The sequence below is a fragment of the Rhinoraja longicauda genome, chromosome 23 (genome assembly GCF_053455715.1).
Source record: "Rhinoraja longicauda isolate Sanriku21f chromosome 23, sRhiLon1.1, whole genome shotgun sequence".
NCBI classification, from domain to species: domain Eukaryota; kingdom Metazoa; phylum Chordata; class Chondrichthyes; order Rajiformes; family Arhynchobatidae; genus Rhinoraja; species Rhinoraja longicauda.
This window is the reverse complement of record NC_135975.1, coordinates 13,797,621-13,814,987: the sequence shown is the minus strand read 5'-3', so window position 1 is coordinate 13,814,987 and position 17,367 is coordinate 13,797,621. Positions and strand designations below refer to the sequence as shown.

Sequence of the window (17,367 nt, the reverse complement as noted above, 5' to 3'; positions counted from 1 at the left end):
AGAGAGCAACCCAGTGGAAAGGCTGTTGAAATGGTTATAGAGTGTCAATATTACTGATAACAATAGATTAATCTGTACGGGAGCGGATTTTTAAAAAATCACTGTAATCCTAAATGAGACACAATAATATTTGTAATTATCAAACAGGACTTTCTTGGCAATTCATACATTATTAAAATTGATCTGATCAGCAACAACAGAAGGCAAACATTTCTCTGGTCAATTAGATAAAATTGTACTACCTTTCAGGTGTCTATCATCTTCATCTTCCTGCTGCAGCCTCTCCCACTGAGAACTGATGCATGAGATAATATTTAATTTTATTAACTTTATCTGTATTATCAGTTAACAGAATGAAAGTTGAACATTTTACTCTGAACAATTTAAGCAAATAAGCATTTTGGTCTGGTGCAATTGAGTCTGAAATAATACTGCTTATTTATTTTATATTTTACTGGCAAGTTATGGAGCAGATTATTTTTTTGTCTTGAATTAATCAGCAATCCAAGACAACTTTAGTTGGTGCTTATGAAAAGAAAAACATGTCTGTAATTAAAGTTTAAACTTTAGAATACTGTATATCAATGCATCAACGACAAATACACCAATCTACGGGAACAATTTTACACATTTCTGCTTACAGAGTACTATGTTGTGTTGCTGCAAGTAGGAATTTCATTGTTCCGTTTCGGAACATGACAATAAAACTTTCTTGACTATGTCAGATATGTCAAGTTACCAATTAAACATTACTATCGTATTCAGATCCTAGATAACATTAGTTGTGGCACTTACACTTACACTTATCCTTACACTTTACTAAAGTTCTGTGTGAGCTTTGTTCAGATGGTAATAGTTCTACTTCCAGTTCAGAAAGCATCACATTCAAGTCACATACTTGCAAGCCTAGGTACTGCCACCTTGCACCAAGTATTGCAAAATTTATTGTATTATTCATAAGATTATTACCTTGATATTTCTCGCAGATAAACAGTTTGCATTGCTTTTTTAAGGTGTGGTTCAATGTTTCTCCACAGCCGACGAGTATCCTCTTCACTGACTAGGAAAAAAAAAGAGCATTTGCAAACATTGTATCTGCATTTTCTTTTTTCCCTCTCTACACCTTGATAGAAGTTCTCCAATGTACGTAACAGTCCCCTCTAAAATGGCAAGAACATTCTCTGATGGTATCTTTTCGACTTGCAAAAGACATTCTTATGCACCAGGAAAGTGCTCTGACCCAAATTCATTTTATTTTCCTCACAAAACACAGCAGAGATTTACTGTATTTTCCCCTCAATGCAGGTTCACACTGATTTTCCGGCAACTGGTGGTCCACCAAACCCCCCCCCCAATCCTTTAATCCAGAAAAAGTCCCCTTCCCAGGAAGTTCCCAAAAAATGTGGCGCCTAGGCTAGGTGAGGTGGCCGATCTCAACCTCATCAGGACTTCTGCAGCCAATCAGCAGGTCAAATTTGCTGCTTGCGGCTGGGGCTCTGAAACTCTGACGGCAAAATGGATAAGCCAGAAAGGCTCTGGAACCAGAGTGTTGGAAAATTGATGGTGGACTTGTACTCACAAAATTCTGAGGAAGACCCAAAAATAAATTCAGCTCAAATCTCACATCTGCATTAGGTTAATCCACACTTCTGGAAAACTGCATTTCCATGAACTATTGAAAATAGCTATTAGACTTCAATACAATGTTGGAATATTAATAATCTTAGTCTTCCTTACTCCATTCAATTTCGCCAGCAAATAGATATGAACTGCAGATATTACATTAAATATATTTTTATAAAATAACCACTTTGAGCAAACCACTTCAGTTTTAAATAGAGAAGGCAGCAAAAAGAACACAAAAGTGATGGTTGCAGAGGGGCAAAGCACAACTACAAAACTATATTGTTTTCATGCAGCATGCAAGTACAACAAATAAATATACTGGTGAACATTTATTCACAGTGGCAAGAAAGTCTAGGACCACGCAGGCATTTGCAATGACACTGGTGATCTTGGGCTTGTCCCAGCAGTTTAGTCCTGGTCTTTGAAGGAGGCGTGGCGATCAACAGACTTCTTCTAACAGTTCATCCTTGCCTCAAGAGGAGGTGCTGACGGTACAGATTTCTTCCTGGCAGCTCAGCTTTGGGCTTGATGAGGCCACGTTGGTGGTCTCTGGATTATCCTGACGGCCAATCTTTGCCTCTGCATGTGGACACATTGTCTCATTGTGGTCAGGAAGAGGTTCTGGCATCTCAGGCTTACGCCGGCCACTCAGTCTTAGCCTCAGGTAGAGGAGGCTGTCCAGAGCTTATTTCCCGGCAGTCAAGAGTGTTTTATTGTCATGTGTCCCAGATAGAATAATGAAATTCTTACTTGCTGCAGCACAACAGAATATGTAAACATAGTACACTGTAAACAATATGATAAACGAGAAAAAAAGTTCAGTGTGCATACCCACAAGTCAGACCTCCTTTTACATTTGATTTTACAAATTTATAATTTTTATGTCCAAAATTCAGAATTTTATATCAAAATTCGTAATATGGCGCGTAATGCAACTTATCAGCAAATAAAAAGGTATACATGCCAAATGCGCAAACGCGTCGAGCTACATTCATGTGTGAAAAATGACTATTATTTCCAACAGTCTGTAGTTCTTGGACTAAATGTCAGGCCTATCATGAGTATATTCTGCTATTTATAGAAAGGTTATTGACACCCAGGAATTTGAAGTTTATAGCTCTCTCCACCATCGTCCCGTTGATATAAACAGGATTGTGGGTCCTCATCTTTCCAGTCGTCTTGATCACACGATGGCGCGGGTGGTCTCGGGTTTGTCCCTGTGGCTCAGACTTCCTCAAAGCTGCGACTGGGGAACACAGCTAACTGGGAGGTGCTCCACTTTCCCCTCCTTTCTTCTTCTCTCATTCTGTTTATCTCTCGGTTTATGGGGAGTAAGCTAACAAGATTCAAGTGGCCACCCAATACCAGCTAATTGGACCAAGCTGTTACCAATAATAACGAGGATTGGCCTCTCGTGGCCTGTCTGCCAGTTAAAGGGATCAGCGCGACAGCCATGGGAGAGGGCACTGTCACAATACCAAGTTACAAATCAGGACACAAGAAGACATTAAATTCCTTGAGAGCCTGTAAAGATTTCTGACATTAAGAAATCAACTGGTGGGAAAGATTAGAAAAGCTTCAAAGTTTAATCTCGATCATAAGTAGTGTTATAGTTCTCAAAATAAAAAATTAAGATGAAGAGATCATAATTTAAATGCACTTGCAAGTACAGAGTACAATAAAACATACAAGTACAGGAATCATGGAGTCATTTAAAAAGCAAATAACTGCTGAGATTTCAATCTGGTACGGACCGGGAGTAGGGAATAGACTTGGTAGGTTATATTCTGCAAAATTCAGCCATCCCATTTTGTTTGTAATTTAAAATTCAATTTTTGTATTGGAAAATTTACCATAGATAAAACATCTATAGTATGAACTAGTTGGTGCATTAATCAAACTGTACTTTTGTTGGCTAATTACAGATAAAAAATAAAAGTTAACTATTTGGAATCTAACATGCCCTCTTATTTATGAAGAAGTTGCATTTTCTGGAGGTCATTTAACAATGAATACTTTTTTTAAAAAAGTAAACTATTTCAAGAGATTCTAAGTTACTTTCAGTTTCTCATTGCAACTGTTTAAAAACTAACATCTATGTGGCTTACCATCCCCTTTTTGAACAGGTTCACAGAACTTAGGAAAATTTATTGCAGCCTGAAATAAAACACAAACATGCACGTCAGTTTAAGGTATATTAATTTCGTTAATTTCACTACTAAAAATTCATCAGAATATTTCATTAGCAGCCTCTGACATCTTTCTCAATGATTCCTGCATAACTGCAATGTTCCAATTTCTGTACATGCTCAGATGTCCAAAAATTATGAACTGATTACAATCTTTGCCCACCTTACACATACACCAAGTCAATTAATCTACATACCTGTACGTCTTTGGAGTGTGGGAGGAAACCGAAGATCTCGGAGAAAACCCATGCGGTCAAGGGAACGTACAAACTCCGTACAGACAGCACCCGTAGTAGGGATCGAACCAGTGTCTCCGGCGCTGCAAGCGCTGTAAGGCAGCAACTCTACCGCTACGCCACTGTGCCGCCCTAGTGATACTATTTATTTCACAGAAGCTCATTATCACCACATATGGAGTTGGCCTCTCTCCACTAGTTCCTACTTGGCAGAAGCAAGCATGTATGGTGCAATTCTTCAGTTTCCAACAAATGCGTGTAGCTCAGCAAAGACTAAATTCTGGACCATTAAATCAACTCTCATTCTCTGAATGATGCAAGAAAAAATGATAAACTACCTTCAAGCAGAATTTGCTCAGTATATTAAACATAGAACTGTACAGCAGCAGAATAGGCTCTTCAGCCCACAATGTCCCTGTTGAATATGATGCCAGTCTATCTAATTTCCCAATCGGTAACAATAACATTTGTATTGATCAAGACAATAGATGAGAAATTTAGACACAAGGAACTGCAAATGCTGACTTTAGAGATACAGTGCAGGTACAGACCTTTCGGCCCACTGAGTCCACACTGACCAGCAATCTGTACACTTACGCTATCCTACACACTAGGGATAATTTTACTGAAGCCAATTAACATACAAACCTGTACGTCTTTGGAGAGTGGGAGGAAACCGGAGTACCCAGAGAAAACACACGCAGTCACAGAGAGAAAGTACAAACTCTGTACAGTCAGCACCCGTAATCAGGATCGAACCAGAGTCTCTGGCAACTCTACCACTGCGCCACTGTGCTGCCCTGTTGCTTTACAAAAAAAACCAAAGTACTGGAGTAACTCAGCGGATCAGGCAGCATCTCTGGAAAATATGTCCACCGGAGATGTGGTCTGATCCACAAAGTTAATCCAGCATTGTGTCTTTTTTTGTGTGAAATTTGAATCTTTAGAATATTTTCTATGTGTGATGCATTTAGGGTAATGGTCCAAAATGGGAATTAGACACACTGCTGAAAATTGGGAGCTACCATCTAGCAAGCAAGTGACGTGCCCAAATGCCACCCAGGGATGTAGCATTCTAGTCCTTCGCATTAAGGGCAGTCAGCTTCAATGAATTCAAAACATCTTAAAATAAACGGACTAATCACAGTACTGACCCAATAGAAAATCTCTATCGGGTAACCCAAAGACATTTTCAGGAAATAAAAGATTAATTAATGCACATTTCAACAATAATTGAACTTTATTTTAAAATCACAATTTATTGCAACAAAGTAAAACCCTCTAAACAGTATAAATGTTGACACTGGGAAATTTAAAATAATGGCAGTAGATATGACCACGTAAGCTCACTTTCCATCATCATCATTTTTGACTACTGGTTTTTAGATGCAACCAGCATGCGTTCCAATACACCGATCTGACCATTCTCAGGAAAGGTTCACTTGTTACTCTCTGTGTGGAGGCTGCCTGACCTACTACTTTCCGGCATTTTCTCTTTTGTTTCAGTTTTCCATTTACAATATTTTGCTCTCGTTAAAGAAAATATATCATAACATTTTATTTTTTGTACATCCCAAACATTTCAACAGAATCTGCTTTGTGGTAATACTGGAATTAAAAATAACCAATTGTAAATAAATATGACTTCCATGCAATTATATAAAAATCACTGGATTGGAGAAAATTAAACTTGGACATCACTGTCACCTGACTACAATTACTTGTCTGCAACAACTAGAAAAATAAATTGTTGCGGCATAACTTTGAATATACATTTAGCAGCGTTGCTTGCCAACACACTGACAGTGGTGATGGTAAACATGACAAGACACAACCTATTAATATCAAAATTGTCCTCGACTTTTGATGTCATTAAAAAAAAAAATTCTGACACCATTTTTTATTTCCACCAAAGTTAATTTCCTTGATAGATAACTAGAGGTTTCTGCAACTCTGCAGAACAGCTTTTAAATGGTCATACTTAATTAAAATATTAAAAGCTCAAATATTTAGCCTGCCAACTGATCACTGCTAAATTGGTTGACTGATTTCTCAGTCTACATATCAGAATTTTCTTATGTCCATGTACACTTCAAATCTACAAAATCTGTTTTATTGCAAATTATGTCAATCTTGCCAATGTGAAATTTCTTTATCTATATTTGTACAAGGTCTTAAACCTTTGGCAAGATGCAGTTTGCACACTTCTGAGACTGTGATTTGGCGACCAAATCCAACACAGTTGTCAGATATACTGAGCAGGGGATGTGCAGTAATGGAAGAAAAAAAACCACTTTCTCCTCAATAGATCCTTCAACCAGTAAAAAAACGTACCAAATGTCGCAGCTCCTTCAAATCCCGACAGACAGTATAGAATACTCCAAGCAGTATGTTAATGTACGACATGTAAAAATCCGCAGAAAATTCCGGAGGATAATCGTGTGAAAGAATTTTCAGGATGTCATCTGTTAAGAATAAGATTAATTAATAGCAATTGAATTTAAATTTGTGTATCCATCTGCAGAGGAGTTTAGAGCAATAAACTCAATATCAAATTGTAGGAAGGAAAGCTGCAAAAAAGCAAGAGCAGAACGTCACTAATTCACCATCCTATTTTATTCTATGCTAGAGGTAGATTACAATTCTCAAGTGGTTCAACAGAAACCAATTTATATTAAGTAATAAACAATGAAATATATTTGGATGATATTAATATGGGAGAAAATGAATGACTTTGCAAAGTCATTGTTACAGTTGAAGGTGATAAAATTAATAGCAAATTATTGATCTATACGCTAAATTATTTTGAGAATGGAATCTCTTACCTATTTGGTGGGGCTCTTTTTAAAAAGACATCCAACCTGTGCACTTTCCATTTACCATTCATAAGTTGAAAGCCTAAGACACGAAAGAACTGGGGTGGAGAAGCTTAACTGGGCTGAGCAACAATTTTACTTCGGAAAAAGTAAAATGGCATGTTGGCCTTCACAGCCCTGTCCGGGTGCAGCCCTGTCGAGGGAAGTGCTCTGTGAGAAAAGTGCGAGTCTTTGGCTGTGAGTCTTGCCCTGTGAGTAAAGTGCGAGTCTTCGGCGAGGAAGCTGAGGTGAGGAAGTTACGCTTGTTTTTGAGCCTGAATTGTTTTTTGACACTAAAATAATGGCGGACAAGTTGGTGCAATGTGTTTCCTGCAGGATGTGGGAAGGTAGGGACACCGCTGGAGCTTCTGGGAGCTACACCTGCAAGAACTGTGTCCAGGTGCGGTTCCTGAATGGACGTGTGGCGGAGTTGGAAAAGCAGCTGGATTACCTCAGGGCCATCCGGGAATGCAAGAGTTTCCTGGACAGGACATTCTTGCTACAGAGGGAGTGCAGCATACGTTCACCAGGTTAATTCCCAGGATGGCGGGACGGACATGATGAAAGAATGGATCGAATGGGCTTGTATTCACTGGAATTTAGAAGGATGAGAGGGGATCTTATAGAAACATATAAAATTCTTAAGGGATTGGACAGGCTCGATGCAGGAAAAATGTTCCCGATGTTGGGGGAGTCCAAAACCAGGGGTCACAGTTTCAGAATAAGGTGTAGGCCATTTTGGACTGAACGAGGAAAAACCTTTTTTAAGAAAAGCGAGATTACATGCAATCAAAAAATAAAAACTATATAAAGAGGCACTTTACCTTTGCTGTAGTCCGGAAAATACAAAGTTAAAGGCTCAAAGCAGCCAGTATTTGGCCGAAATTTTTCCCAGACAATTTCACTGATGAAAATAACAGTGACGTTTGTTTCAGCCTGTGAACAAGACAATTGTTGACAATGTTCATAAATTATAGTTACAATTGTTGAAAATGATGATAAATGTATGAAATTCCATACTTAAAAAAAACAATATGATCATTGTTCATATTAATTCTAATGCCTTGCATTGTAGTAATTTTTGTCCTGTTACACCTCAATTGTTGTTTTTAAATACAGATCCTGCACCGATTTACAGGCAACTGATGGTCCGGAACCTCCTTTAATCCTGGCCAAAATACAAGCATGTACTTGAAATTCTCTCCCCCCCCCCCCCCCCTGACAAATTTGCGCCTAGGCCAGGTGAGGCTGATCTCGATTTCAACGGGACTTCCGCAAACGATCAGCGGGTTGAATGCGCTCCTTGTGGCTGGGGCTCTGGAACCAGCGGATCCATTTCCGATGCAGACTTTGCACGCCGATATTTCAGCTCTTTGGCTGCCTTGGTGGACCGTTCTGGTACAGTTGGACTCCTCTCAGAGGCTGTCACCTCTGTTGGTCCGGCAAAAAACAGATAATCTGGAAAGGCTCTGAAACCAAGGGTGGCAGAAAATCGGTGATGGACCTGTATTGATTTTAATTCCAATCTATTGATTTAATTCCAATCTATTGACACTCAGAGACATTGCTTTAGATAGTTATACTAGACAGATGCTCAAGAGCATCCCGACCTCAGAAATTAAAAATTGCGCAAGAAAACACCTCACTGCCAGAGAAAAGATTCTTATTGTGTACCCTATTGATGCATCTCCTCATTTTGCAGATTTATTATGTTCCTCCTCAGCCACCTCTGCCCCAAGGAAAGCAATCCCAACTTACCCAGTCTCTCCTTATAACTGAAATATCCTCTCCCAAGCAATGTGCTACAGCCTAACCAATGTTTTATATTTTAAATCCCCGATTTTATAATCTGTCAGTTATTGAAGCCAAGAATACCATTTGCCACCTACTTTACCCTGTGCACCAGTACTGCTACTTTCAAGAATCTTTGTTTGAACACCGTTCCCTTTGTTCCTCAATACTTCCCAAGGCCCTCGCGTTCATGGTGTATATTCTATCCTAACTAGACCCGCTAAAATACATAACCTTGAACTTATTAGGAGTAATTTCTGTCTGCCATCACCCTGTCCTGTTTATCAGCTGATCAGTCCAATTCTGTACGCTGAGACTACTTTCTTCACTATCCACCCGATCATGGATCCCCTCAACAATTTCCTTGATAAAGCCAATCCATCCCTCAAAGGCATTTAAAGACATTTTTACCCTTTCATTTGTGTATCACAGCAAATATTCCTTCTCTACTTGTCCACAGCTGCAGTAACTTTGAAGAATTCTTAAATGGCTATTAACATTTTTGTTTTTGACTTTCACAAATATTGTGTATTATATTTTGCAAGCTCTGATAATTTATTGGGGAAAATTCATATTAATTTATGAACAGGATAACATTAAGGTTTTGAAATAATGTTTTAAGAAATCAAGAGATAACAAAATGGTGATTGTGTTTCAGAGATCAGTTTAGTTTATTGTCACATGTACCAAGGTACAGTAAAAAGATTTTGTTGCATGTTAACCAGTCAGCAGAAAAACAATACATGATTACAATCAAGCCATTACAGTGTATAGATAAATTACCGTTACTTAATAAGTTACCTACCAATTCTTGGAACCTCAAAAATCCTGGCAACAGGTTTGCATCCATTTCTCTTAGCTGTTCTGCATTATCCAATACCTTAAATGGGACATGCAAATAGTGAATGAAATAATTAAATAAGAAATATTTCCCTCCGGTCCATACTACTCTAATCATTTACATGCAGTTTCTAACTTTGCGATTTTATCCATAAGCAAACAATTTTTAAAATCTATTTTACTAACAATGTAGCATTTTGTCTATTATCAAGCTAAAGAGTATGTGTAATATCTTAATCAAAGGGGAACAGTCATTGGCTTGATATCAAAGATTCATTAATGAGAGATCATTAAGGAAGCAAAGTAGCTTTGTTCTATCTCCTGGTTATTCAATAATGGACATGACAAAAAAGAACCAGAAAAGTGCATCTGGACAGTAGAAAAAAATCGGTAGGCATCCGGATGGAGCATGTGGAAGAGAGGGGTGGAAAAAAGGGCGGGGGGGGGGAATTAAAGAATTCAATGTTCGTACTTTTGGTTGTAAGATACCCAGGCAGAATACAAGATGCTGTTCCTCCAGTTTGTATTTGGCCTAACTCTGGCAATGGAGGTGTTCCAGCAAGCCTTGGCAGACTGAGCGCGTGTTCGGCAAAACGGTTGCCTAGTCTACACTCTGGACTCGCTGAGGTAAAGGAGGCCATATAGGGAGCTTCGAATGCAATAAATGAGGTTTGAGGAGGTACATGTAAATCTCAGTCTAACTTGAAAGGACTGCTGGGGTCCCTGGATGGAGCTGAGGGAGGAGATGTTACGTGACAGTGTTACACTCCTGCGATAACCCTTGCTAAAAGTTTTTTTAATCTAGCGTCATTTCAAAATCACTTACAATGTAGACAGTTTGATTGAGCAGATTCTGTTCACGGACCACTTGCTTAAATCGTAGAACAAATTCATTAAGAGTATTACACCGCAAATATGGTATGCATTCATTCTCAGAGGAGAGCCAATTACCCTGCAGTTGGTTAAGTATTTGTTCAAAAAGCATTCTTGAGGAAAAGCATTCCACACAGTTCACAATTACGTGGGGAAACTGCAATAAAACAAAAAAAATCGTAATAGCCACAAAGCTAACAGAAAGTAAAAGCCACAAATACTGCAAATATAATTTTCAGAATAAGGCAAAAAACACTACAGTTCAACAAACCCCTACAGCTGGATTTTGCTTTTCTTTAGTAAGTACAGTTACTGAGGCTGCAGAACAAAGTTTCCTTGGAGCATGAAGAAATCACAATCCAGCATGTAAGCCATTCATACAAAGGTCGAAGGTGATATCGACTAGAATCTGTTCCTCTGTTTACACCGTTTAATTCTACTGCCACCTGTATTCCTAAATTTACACGTCAAAAGATAATCTGTAAAGAGTGAAAAAAATAGGATACCAACTAGCCTTGCTCTTCAATTTTCCTTGTTTCTTGCAACTTTCCTACCACACTCCAAAGATATACAAGTTTGTTGGTTAATTGGCTTTGGTAAAATTGTAAAATGTTCCCAGTGTATAGGATACTGCTAGTGTAGGGGATGATCACTGGTCAGTGCAAACTCGGTGGGCCAAAGCTGTTTACATGCTGTATCTCTTTAGTCTAAAGTAAAATCTAAAGCAGGCTTTTGTTGAAATCCATTTGATTGATGTTATACAACATTCTTTTGGAACTAATCACATTTTCCATTACCAGACTCAAAATTTGTTTTTATTTACCTTGCATGTCTCCAACAATGTTTGTATCACATAGGTTTTCCCTGTTGCAGTGTGCCCATATACGAAAAAGGAAGGGTAGCTATAATGTTGAGGCTGGAATAATAAACAAAATATTTATAGAAATGAAATATTTAATTTGTGCCTTTATTTCAATATCAAAAAATCTGCTGCTTTTGCATAATGCTGATATTTGTGACAAATTTTACAAAACATTATGGCTAAAGAAAGTAAATGGAATGTCTGCCAGAAACATGGAATATTAAGTTAAATAAATAGAAATTAAATGAAAATATGAAGATTTTTTTTTAAAATCGCATTTCAGGTGACCCTTAAGTAATTAACAGTGAACTGAGTATTTTTCCAACAAGCAATCACTGTTGCAGGCAGATATGAAAACATTTATTGTCTTTTACTAATGAAATCCTTTGTTATTTCAGAACATAGTTGAGGAATAAAACATTGGCTACAATGCCAAGAGTTAAAAAAATACAATGAAAAGTTTAAAAAGGTAAAAAAAGTAGTGCTCACATCCTCAAGAACTATTGTATAAAGTCAATTAACTGGGGTTAACTCTTATTGTATCATTTTGACCTTCAGACTGCAGATCTCATCTGAGACTGCATTTTTCAATGGATTCCCACCCTTCCAAAAGAAGCAGTAACTTTACACTAATATGTTTTACCAATGGAACAATACTTCCAAAACAAGCAGTAACTTTACAGTAATATGTTTTACCAATGGAAGAATACTTAAAAATTTAACAAAAATAAAGATAGCATGAAGAGAAAAATAAAGGGAACTAGAAGCGCCTTCAAATTATCTTCAATTACATTTTTGATAAACTGATAATGTAAAATATGATAGAATAATATACAAAGTAACCACTTTCCTCAATTTCATACTAATTTATTTAAATAAAAATTACCTCTCCTAACAGTGAGAGCAGAGTAACAATCTGAGAGTCCCGGCAAATTAGTTTCTCTTTCAGCAAAATGATTGTGTCTTTGGGATATTCAGCATAATTAATCTCAGACATCTCTAAATATCCAATAAAGTCCTTCTGCAAAAACAATTAGCAAATGTGAAAGTTAAATATCTTCAAAAAAATGTTTTATCTTAAACTTGTAAATAATATTTAACTTGCCTGAAGAACTGATATTATTAATTTTGATACAATGTCCACATTTAATGAGGATATGCGATAAAACATCCTCCACAATAACTCTCAACACCGGTAACGGAGTCAAACTAATAAGTTCTCTCTGAATGTCAACAAGTCAAACGAGGAAAGAAGGTGGAGCACATGCCCAAGTCTGCATCAAGGGTATCAGGTGGAGATGGTCAAGAGCTTGGGTGTACACCCAATCCTGGGTGTAAATATCAGCAACGATTTCTCCGGACGACGGACATTGAAGCTATAGCCCAGAAAGCAACAAGGAACTTTGGCAACCAATCTTACTGACTTGTACAGATGCACTGTAAAAGCATTCTATCAGGATGTGTCATGTTTGTTGCCAACTACTCTGCCCAAGGCTGCAAAAAAATGCAGAGAGTTGTGGATGTAGCCCAGTTCATCACACAAACCAGCCACTGCCCCATCAATTCTATCTACACCAGGTTGCCTCAGGAAAGCAGCCAACATAATCAAGGATAATTTACACCCCAGTCAATTCCTCTTCCACCATCGGGCTGAAGATAAAAAAGCTTGAAAACACATACAACCAGATTCACGAATAAGTTCTTCCCTGCTGTTGCCAAACAAATGAACAGGCCACCCACAAGATTAACATATGGTACGATCTCCCCATCAGTCTGAAGAAGGGTCTTAACCTGAAACGTCACCCATTCCTACTCTCCCGAGATGCTGGCTGACCCGCTGAGTTACTCCAGCATTTTGTGTCTCCCTTCGATTTAGACCAGCATCTGCAGTTTTTTTCCCCCTATTCCACCCCATCTATGCATTTGGCCCTTGTTGCTTTTTTTTAATCTGCACTCCCTCAGTACCTGCATCACTAAACCTGAAGCACATTGAAGGTGACAGCACAAGTAGAAAGGGTGGTTAGGAAGGCATATGCTATACTTGCCTTCATTGCTAGGGGCATTGAATATGGAATTGAATACTTTATTGTCATATGTGACAAGTCATAGTGAAATTCTGAGCTTGCATATCTTGCCATGGTCTGCAAATAGGCACCCATAAAGGGTGCTTACAAAGTCACAAATCCCCCCCTCGCCAGTTCCCCCTTTGTTCTTCCCCCCTGCCCCTCCCTCACGGCGGCCTCCCCAAGCTGGGTCCTCCATTGTACTATCATATCATATCATATCATATATATACAGCCGGAAACAGGCCTTTTCGGCCCTCCAAGTCCGTGCCGCCCAGCGATCCCCGCACATTAACACTATCCTACACCCACTAGGGACAATTTTTTTAAAACATTTTACCCAGCCAATTAACCTACATACCTGTACGTCTTTGGAGTGTGGGAGGAAACCGAAGATCTCGGAGAAAACCCACACAGGTCACGGGGAGAACGTACAAACTCCTTACAGTGCAGCACCCGTAGTCAGGATCGAACCTGAGTCTCCGGCGCTGCATTCGCTGTAAAGCAGCAACTTCTACCGCTGCGCTACCTCTCCCTCATGGCGGTTCCCCATTGTCGGGTCCCCGTTGCTCTTTCCCCTCCCTCACGGCAATCCCCCCACGCCGGGTCCTCAATTGTTCCTTCCCTCAGTCAGGAAGAGTCAGGAAGTCATGATACAACTTTATAGGACTTCCGTTAGGCCACATTGGGAACATAGTGTGCAATTCTGGTCATCACATTACAGGAAAGATGTAGACGCTTTGGAGAGGCTGCAAAGGAGGTTTAACAGAATACTGCCTGGATTGGAGGGTTTCAGCCGCAAGGAGAGGTTGGATAGATTTGGATTGTTTTCTCTGGAACATTGGAGATTGAGTGGAGCCTTGAATGAAGTATATAAAATTATGAGAGGCATAGACAGGGCAGACCGTCAGTGCCCTTTTCCCAGAGTGGAAATGTCCAATGCTAGAGGGTATAAGCTATAAGGTGAGAGGGGGAAAGTTTAATGGAAATGTGTGGAGCAAGTTTCCTTTTTATCATGCAGTGTGGTGGGGGCCTGGAACGCATTGCCAGGGGAGGCTGTGGAGGCAGATACAATAGTGGCGCTTAAGAGGCTTTTAGCTGGCACATGGAAGTGCAGGGAATAGAGGGATATGGATCATGTACAGACAGATGAGATCAGTTTAACTAGGCATCATGTTCGCCACAAACATTGTGGACAGAAGGGTCTGTTCCTATGTTGTACTTTTCTATGTAAAACACTTCAACACTATATTCGGCACCCTGGTATTTTTCTCTTTATGCTACCTGCTGCATGTAAAAATAAAACGACAAAGTGGTGGAGTAACTCAACGGGTCAGACAGCATCTCTAGAAAACATGGGTAGGTGATGTCTCTGGTCAGAACCTTTCTTCACAGATTAATTGTTGTGGTGCTGGGAAGAAAACTGGAAGAGAGGAGAGACAGTGCAAAGCCTGGCAAGTGATAGATGAAGATAAGACACAAAAAGCTGGAGTAACTCAGCGTCTCAGGCTGCATCTCTGGAGAAAAGGAATAGGTGATGTTGCAGGTCGAGATCCTTCCTCAGACTGAATCGGGGCAGAGGGAAAGGAGATATGAAAAGGTACATAGAACAAATGAATGACAGATATGCAAAAGGACAAATCAAAGCCATCAATGATGATCAAAGAAAGGTGGAGCGCACAATGGTGTGCGGGGGAAGGTGATAACGAGTGATACAGTGAAACTAGTATGCTGACTTGGATGGGGGAGGGATGGAGAGCGAGGGGATGCAAGGGTTACTTGAAGTAAGAGAAATCAATATTCATACTATTGGGTTGTCAGATGCCCAAATGAAATAGGTGCTGTTCCTCCAATTTGTATTTGGCCTCACTCTGACAGTGGAGGCCCAGGACAGAAAGGTCAGTATGGGAATGGGATGGGAAGTTAAAGTAAAAACAGTTGAACAGTGCAACACTGCCAAGTGTTAGTGGAGGCAGGTACAAATGCAGCATTCGATATGGGGTTGGATAATTTCCTGACTGGATGAATTTGCAGGACTATGGGAAGAGGGAAAAGGAGTGAAACAAGCTGGGTTGCAGATTTTTAGATGAGCTCATCTGTGGAGAGCACCCACTGGGAGGTCAGTAGACACGACATTCGAACAGTCATGTCAAGATATGACATAGGAGGATTTCATCAGCAGGTGGGCGAAGGCAGGAATGAAGAAAGGCAAATTAGAGGTGCAAATGGATTGCTGTGGTGGGCATATGGGGATTGAAGGAAACATAATCAAGGTCAAATAATAGATTTAATTATATCCAATTGTCAGTAGAACAGAGATACTGGTGACAGAAGCCAAGGATAATTATCTTTGTAGTGGATAACTGTGACAGGACTGGATATTAGAATCTGGGTGACAATGGATCAGGAGAGATGGAGATATAGAAATGATTCTTTTATAATGTGCTGTCACCAAGAAAGTATAATACACAAGCTGCTATTGGAACATTGAAGTCAATGGGTTAAACACATCCACTCCTGAAGTCAACAATCAGCTTATTGGAGTTGCTGACGTTGAGGGTAAGATTGTTGTTCTGAAACCATTCAATCAGAATTTCAATCTTCCTCCTGTAATCTGACTCACCGTTACGTTATTCATCCAACAATGTCAGTGAATTGAAAGATGGCATTGGAGGGTGTCTGGTGATAAGGGTGGAGTGGAGGACTGAATTACAGAATTTTCAGATGCATTCCTTTGTGGAGAACATGCTGAATTGGCTGCAACATTAAGTAAAACAGTAGCTCTTCTAAATATAATGGATAAATCTTATTTGCCAAGCCATTTATTGGGCAACGTATTAACATTGAAGAGTAGTTGACACTGAGTGATACTGAGACTCGAGTCTGAAGAAGTGTCTCGACCCGAAACGTCACCCATTCCTTCTCTTCAGAGAGGCTGTCTGCCCCGCTGAGTTAATGCAGCTTTTTGTGTCTATCTTCGGTTTAAACCAGCATCTGCAGTTCCTTCTTACACAAACTAGTAAGGGGGACCTACTTCATTCCCCCCTTCTCACCTACCCAACTCCCTCCTCGTCAACCAAATTCTATCTTCTTCCCCCCCCCCAAAACACCAGCTCACATCTTCCACGCCACCAACTTCTCAGTTACACTCTCTCCTCGCTGCAACCCGCCGTCACTCGCAGCCCCGCTCTCTGCTCCCTCCTCCCGCTCTATCACCCACACTGTCCCTCCGCCACACACCTCTTCGCGGCCCTTGCCTTTCTTTTCTCCCCTCCTCCACGTCCAGTTTTTACCTGATTTTCCTCGCTTTCCCCGTTCGCGCGCCAGTTTTTTCCTCGCCGGTGACCTTCCACCCCAGCTTTCTGCGCGTGCGCCAGGGTCGGCATTGGCCATCCGTCTGAGTACGAATTTCAACCGTTTCAATGGCACGTTCGCGCTGCGAACCTTCGACACAACCTGCACGAAGATTGTTTCTGAATGTTTTAAATGATCATCTGATTTCACGCATTGAATCACAAACCGAGTGAAATGGAAATGGAAATAAAAGCAGAAAATTCTAGTAGAACTATTCAGCTGAGCAGGTCTTCGGACGCCAATTGCATCTAGTGCTTGCCATGTGGCCGTCTCCACATTGGTGATACCATGTGCAGCCTAGTAGCTGCTTCGCCAAACACCTACGCTCTGTCCGCCAGGGTCAGTTGAAGCACCCGGTAGCAAACCAGTTCAAATACCAATCCTGTACCAACCTATCTGTCCTCACTCAGCCTCTTCCATTGCCAGTGTGAGGCCACATAAAATAGAAGAACAGCACCTCTTATTCCACTTGGGTAGCCTTCAACCCAACAGCATCAATATTGAATTCTCCAATTCCAGGTAACTCCCTCATCTCTCTGATTATCCACCCACACACCTTTCCAATCCTCCTATCCCCATCATGTTTTTCTTTCTCATCCATCTCCCCCATCTGCTCATCGTCCACCACGACTAGGGTTGCCAACTGTCCCGTATTAGCCGGGACATCCTGTATTTTGG

General features: G+C 40.1%; 1 protein-coding gene across 3 annotated transcripts in view; it reads right to left on the bottom strand.

Moving 5' to 3' along the window:
* Nucleotides 1-16,717, bottom strand: part of orc5 (origin recognition complex, subunit 5) — a 59,212-nt gene extending 42,495 nt beyond the window's left edge. For 2 of the 3 annotated variants that reach the window (XR_013548785.1, XM_078419698.1), the window contains exons 1-10: nucleotides 16,629-16,717; nucleotides 12,159-12,293; nucleotides 11,234-11,326; nucleotides 10,364-10,567; nucleotides 9,503-9,577; nucleotides 7,731-7,842; nucleotides 6,386-6,516; nucleotides 3,735-3,783; nucleotides 970-1,060; nucleotides 243-295 (exon numbers count right to left, since the gene is read on the bottom strand). Coding sequence is in view for 2 of the 3 variants with exons in the window: in XM_078419698.1 (XP_078275824.1) it covers nucleotides 243-295; nucleotides 970-1,060; nucleotides 3,735-3,783; nucleotides 6,386-6,516; nucleotides 7,731-7,842; nucleotides 9,503-9,577; nucleotides 10,364-10,567; nucleotides 11,234-11,326; nucleotides 12,159-12,269 (919 nt within the window). In the remaining variant the exon portion in view is untranslated. Of the gene's footprint in view, nucleotides 1-242; nucleotides 296-969; nucleotides 1,061-3,734; nucleotides 3,784-6,385; nucleotides 6,517-7,730; nucleotides 7,843-9,502; nucleotides 9,578-10,363; nucleotides 10,568-11,233; nucleotides 11,327-12,158; nucleotides 12,294-16,575 lie in introns of all 3 variants that reach the window. The other variant, XM_078419699.1, reaches the window with a different exon arrangement.
* Nucleotides 16,718-17,367: the final 650 nt, after the last annotated feature.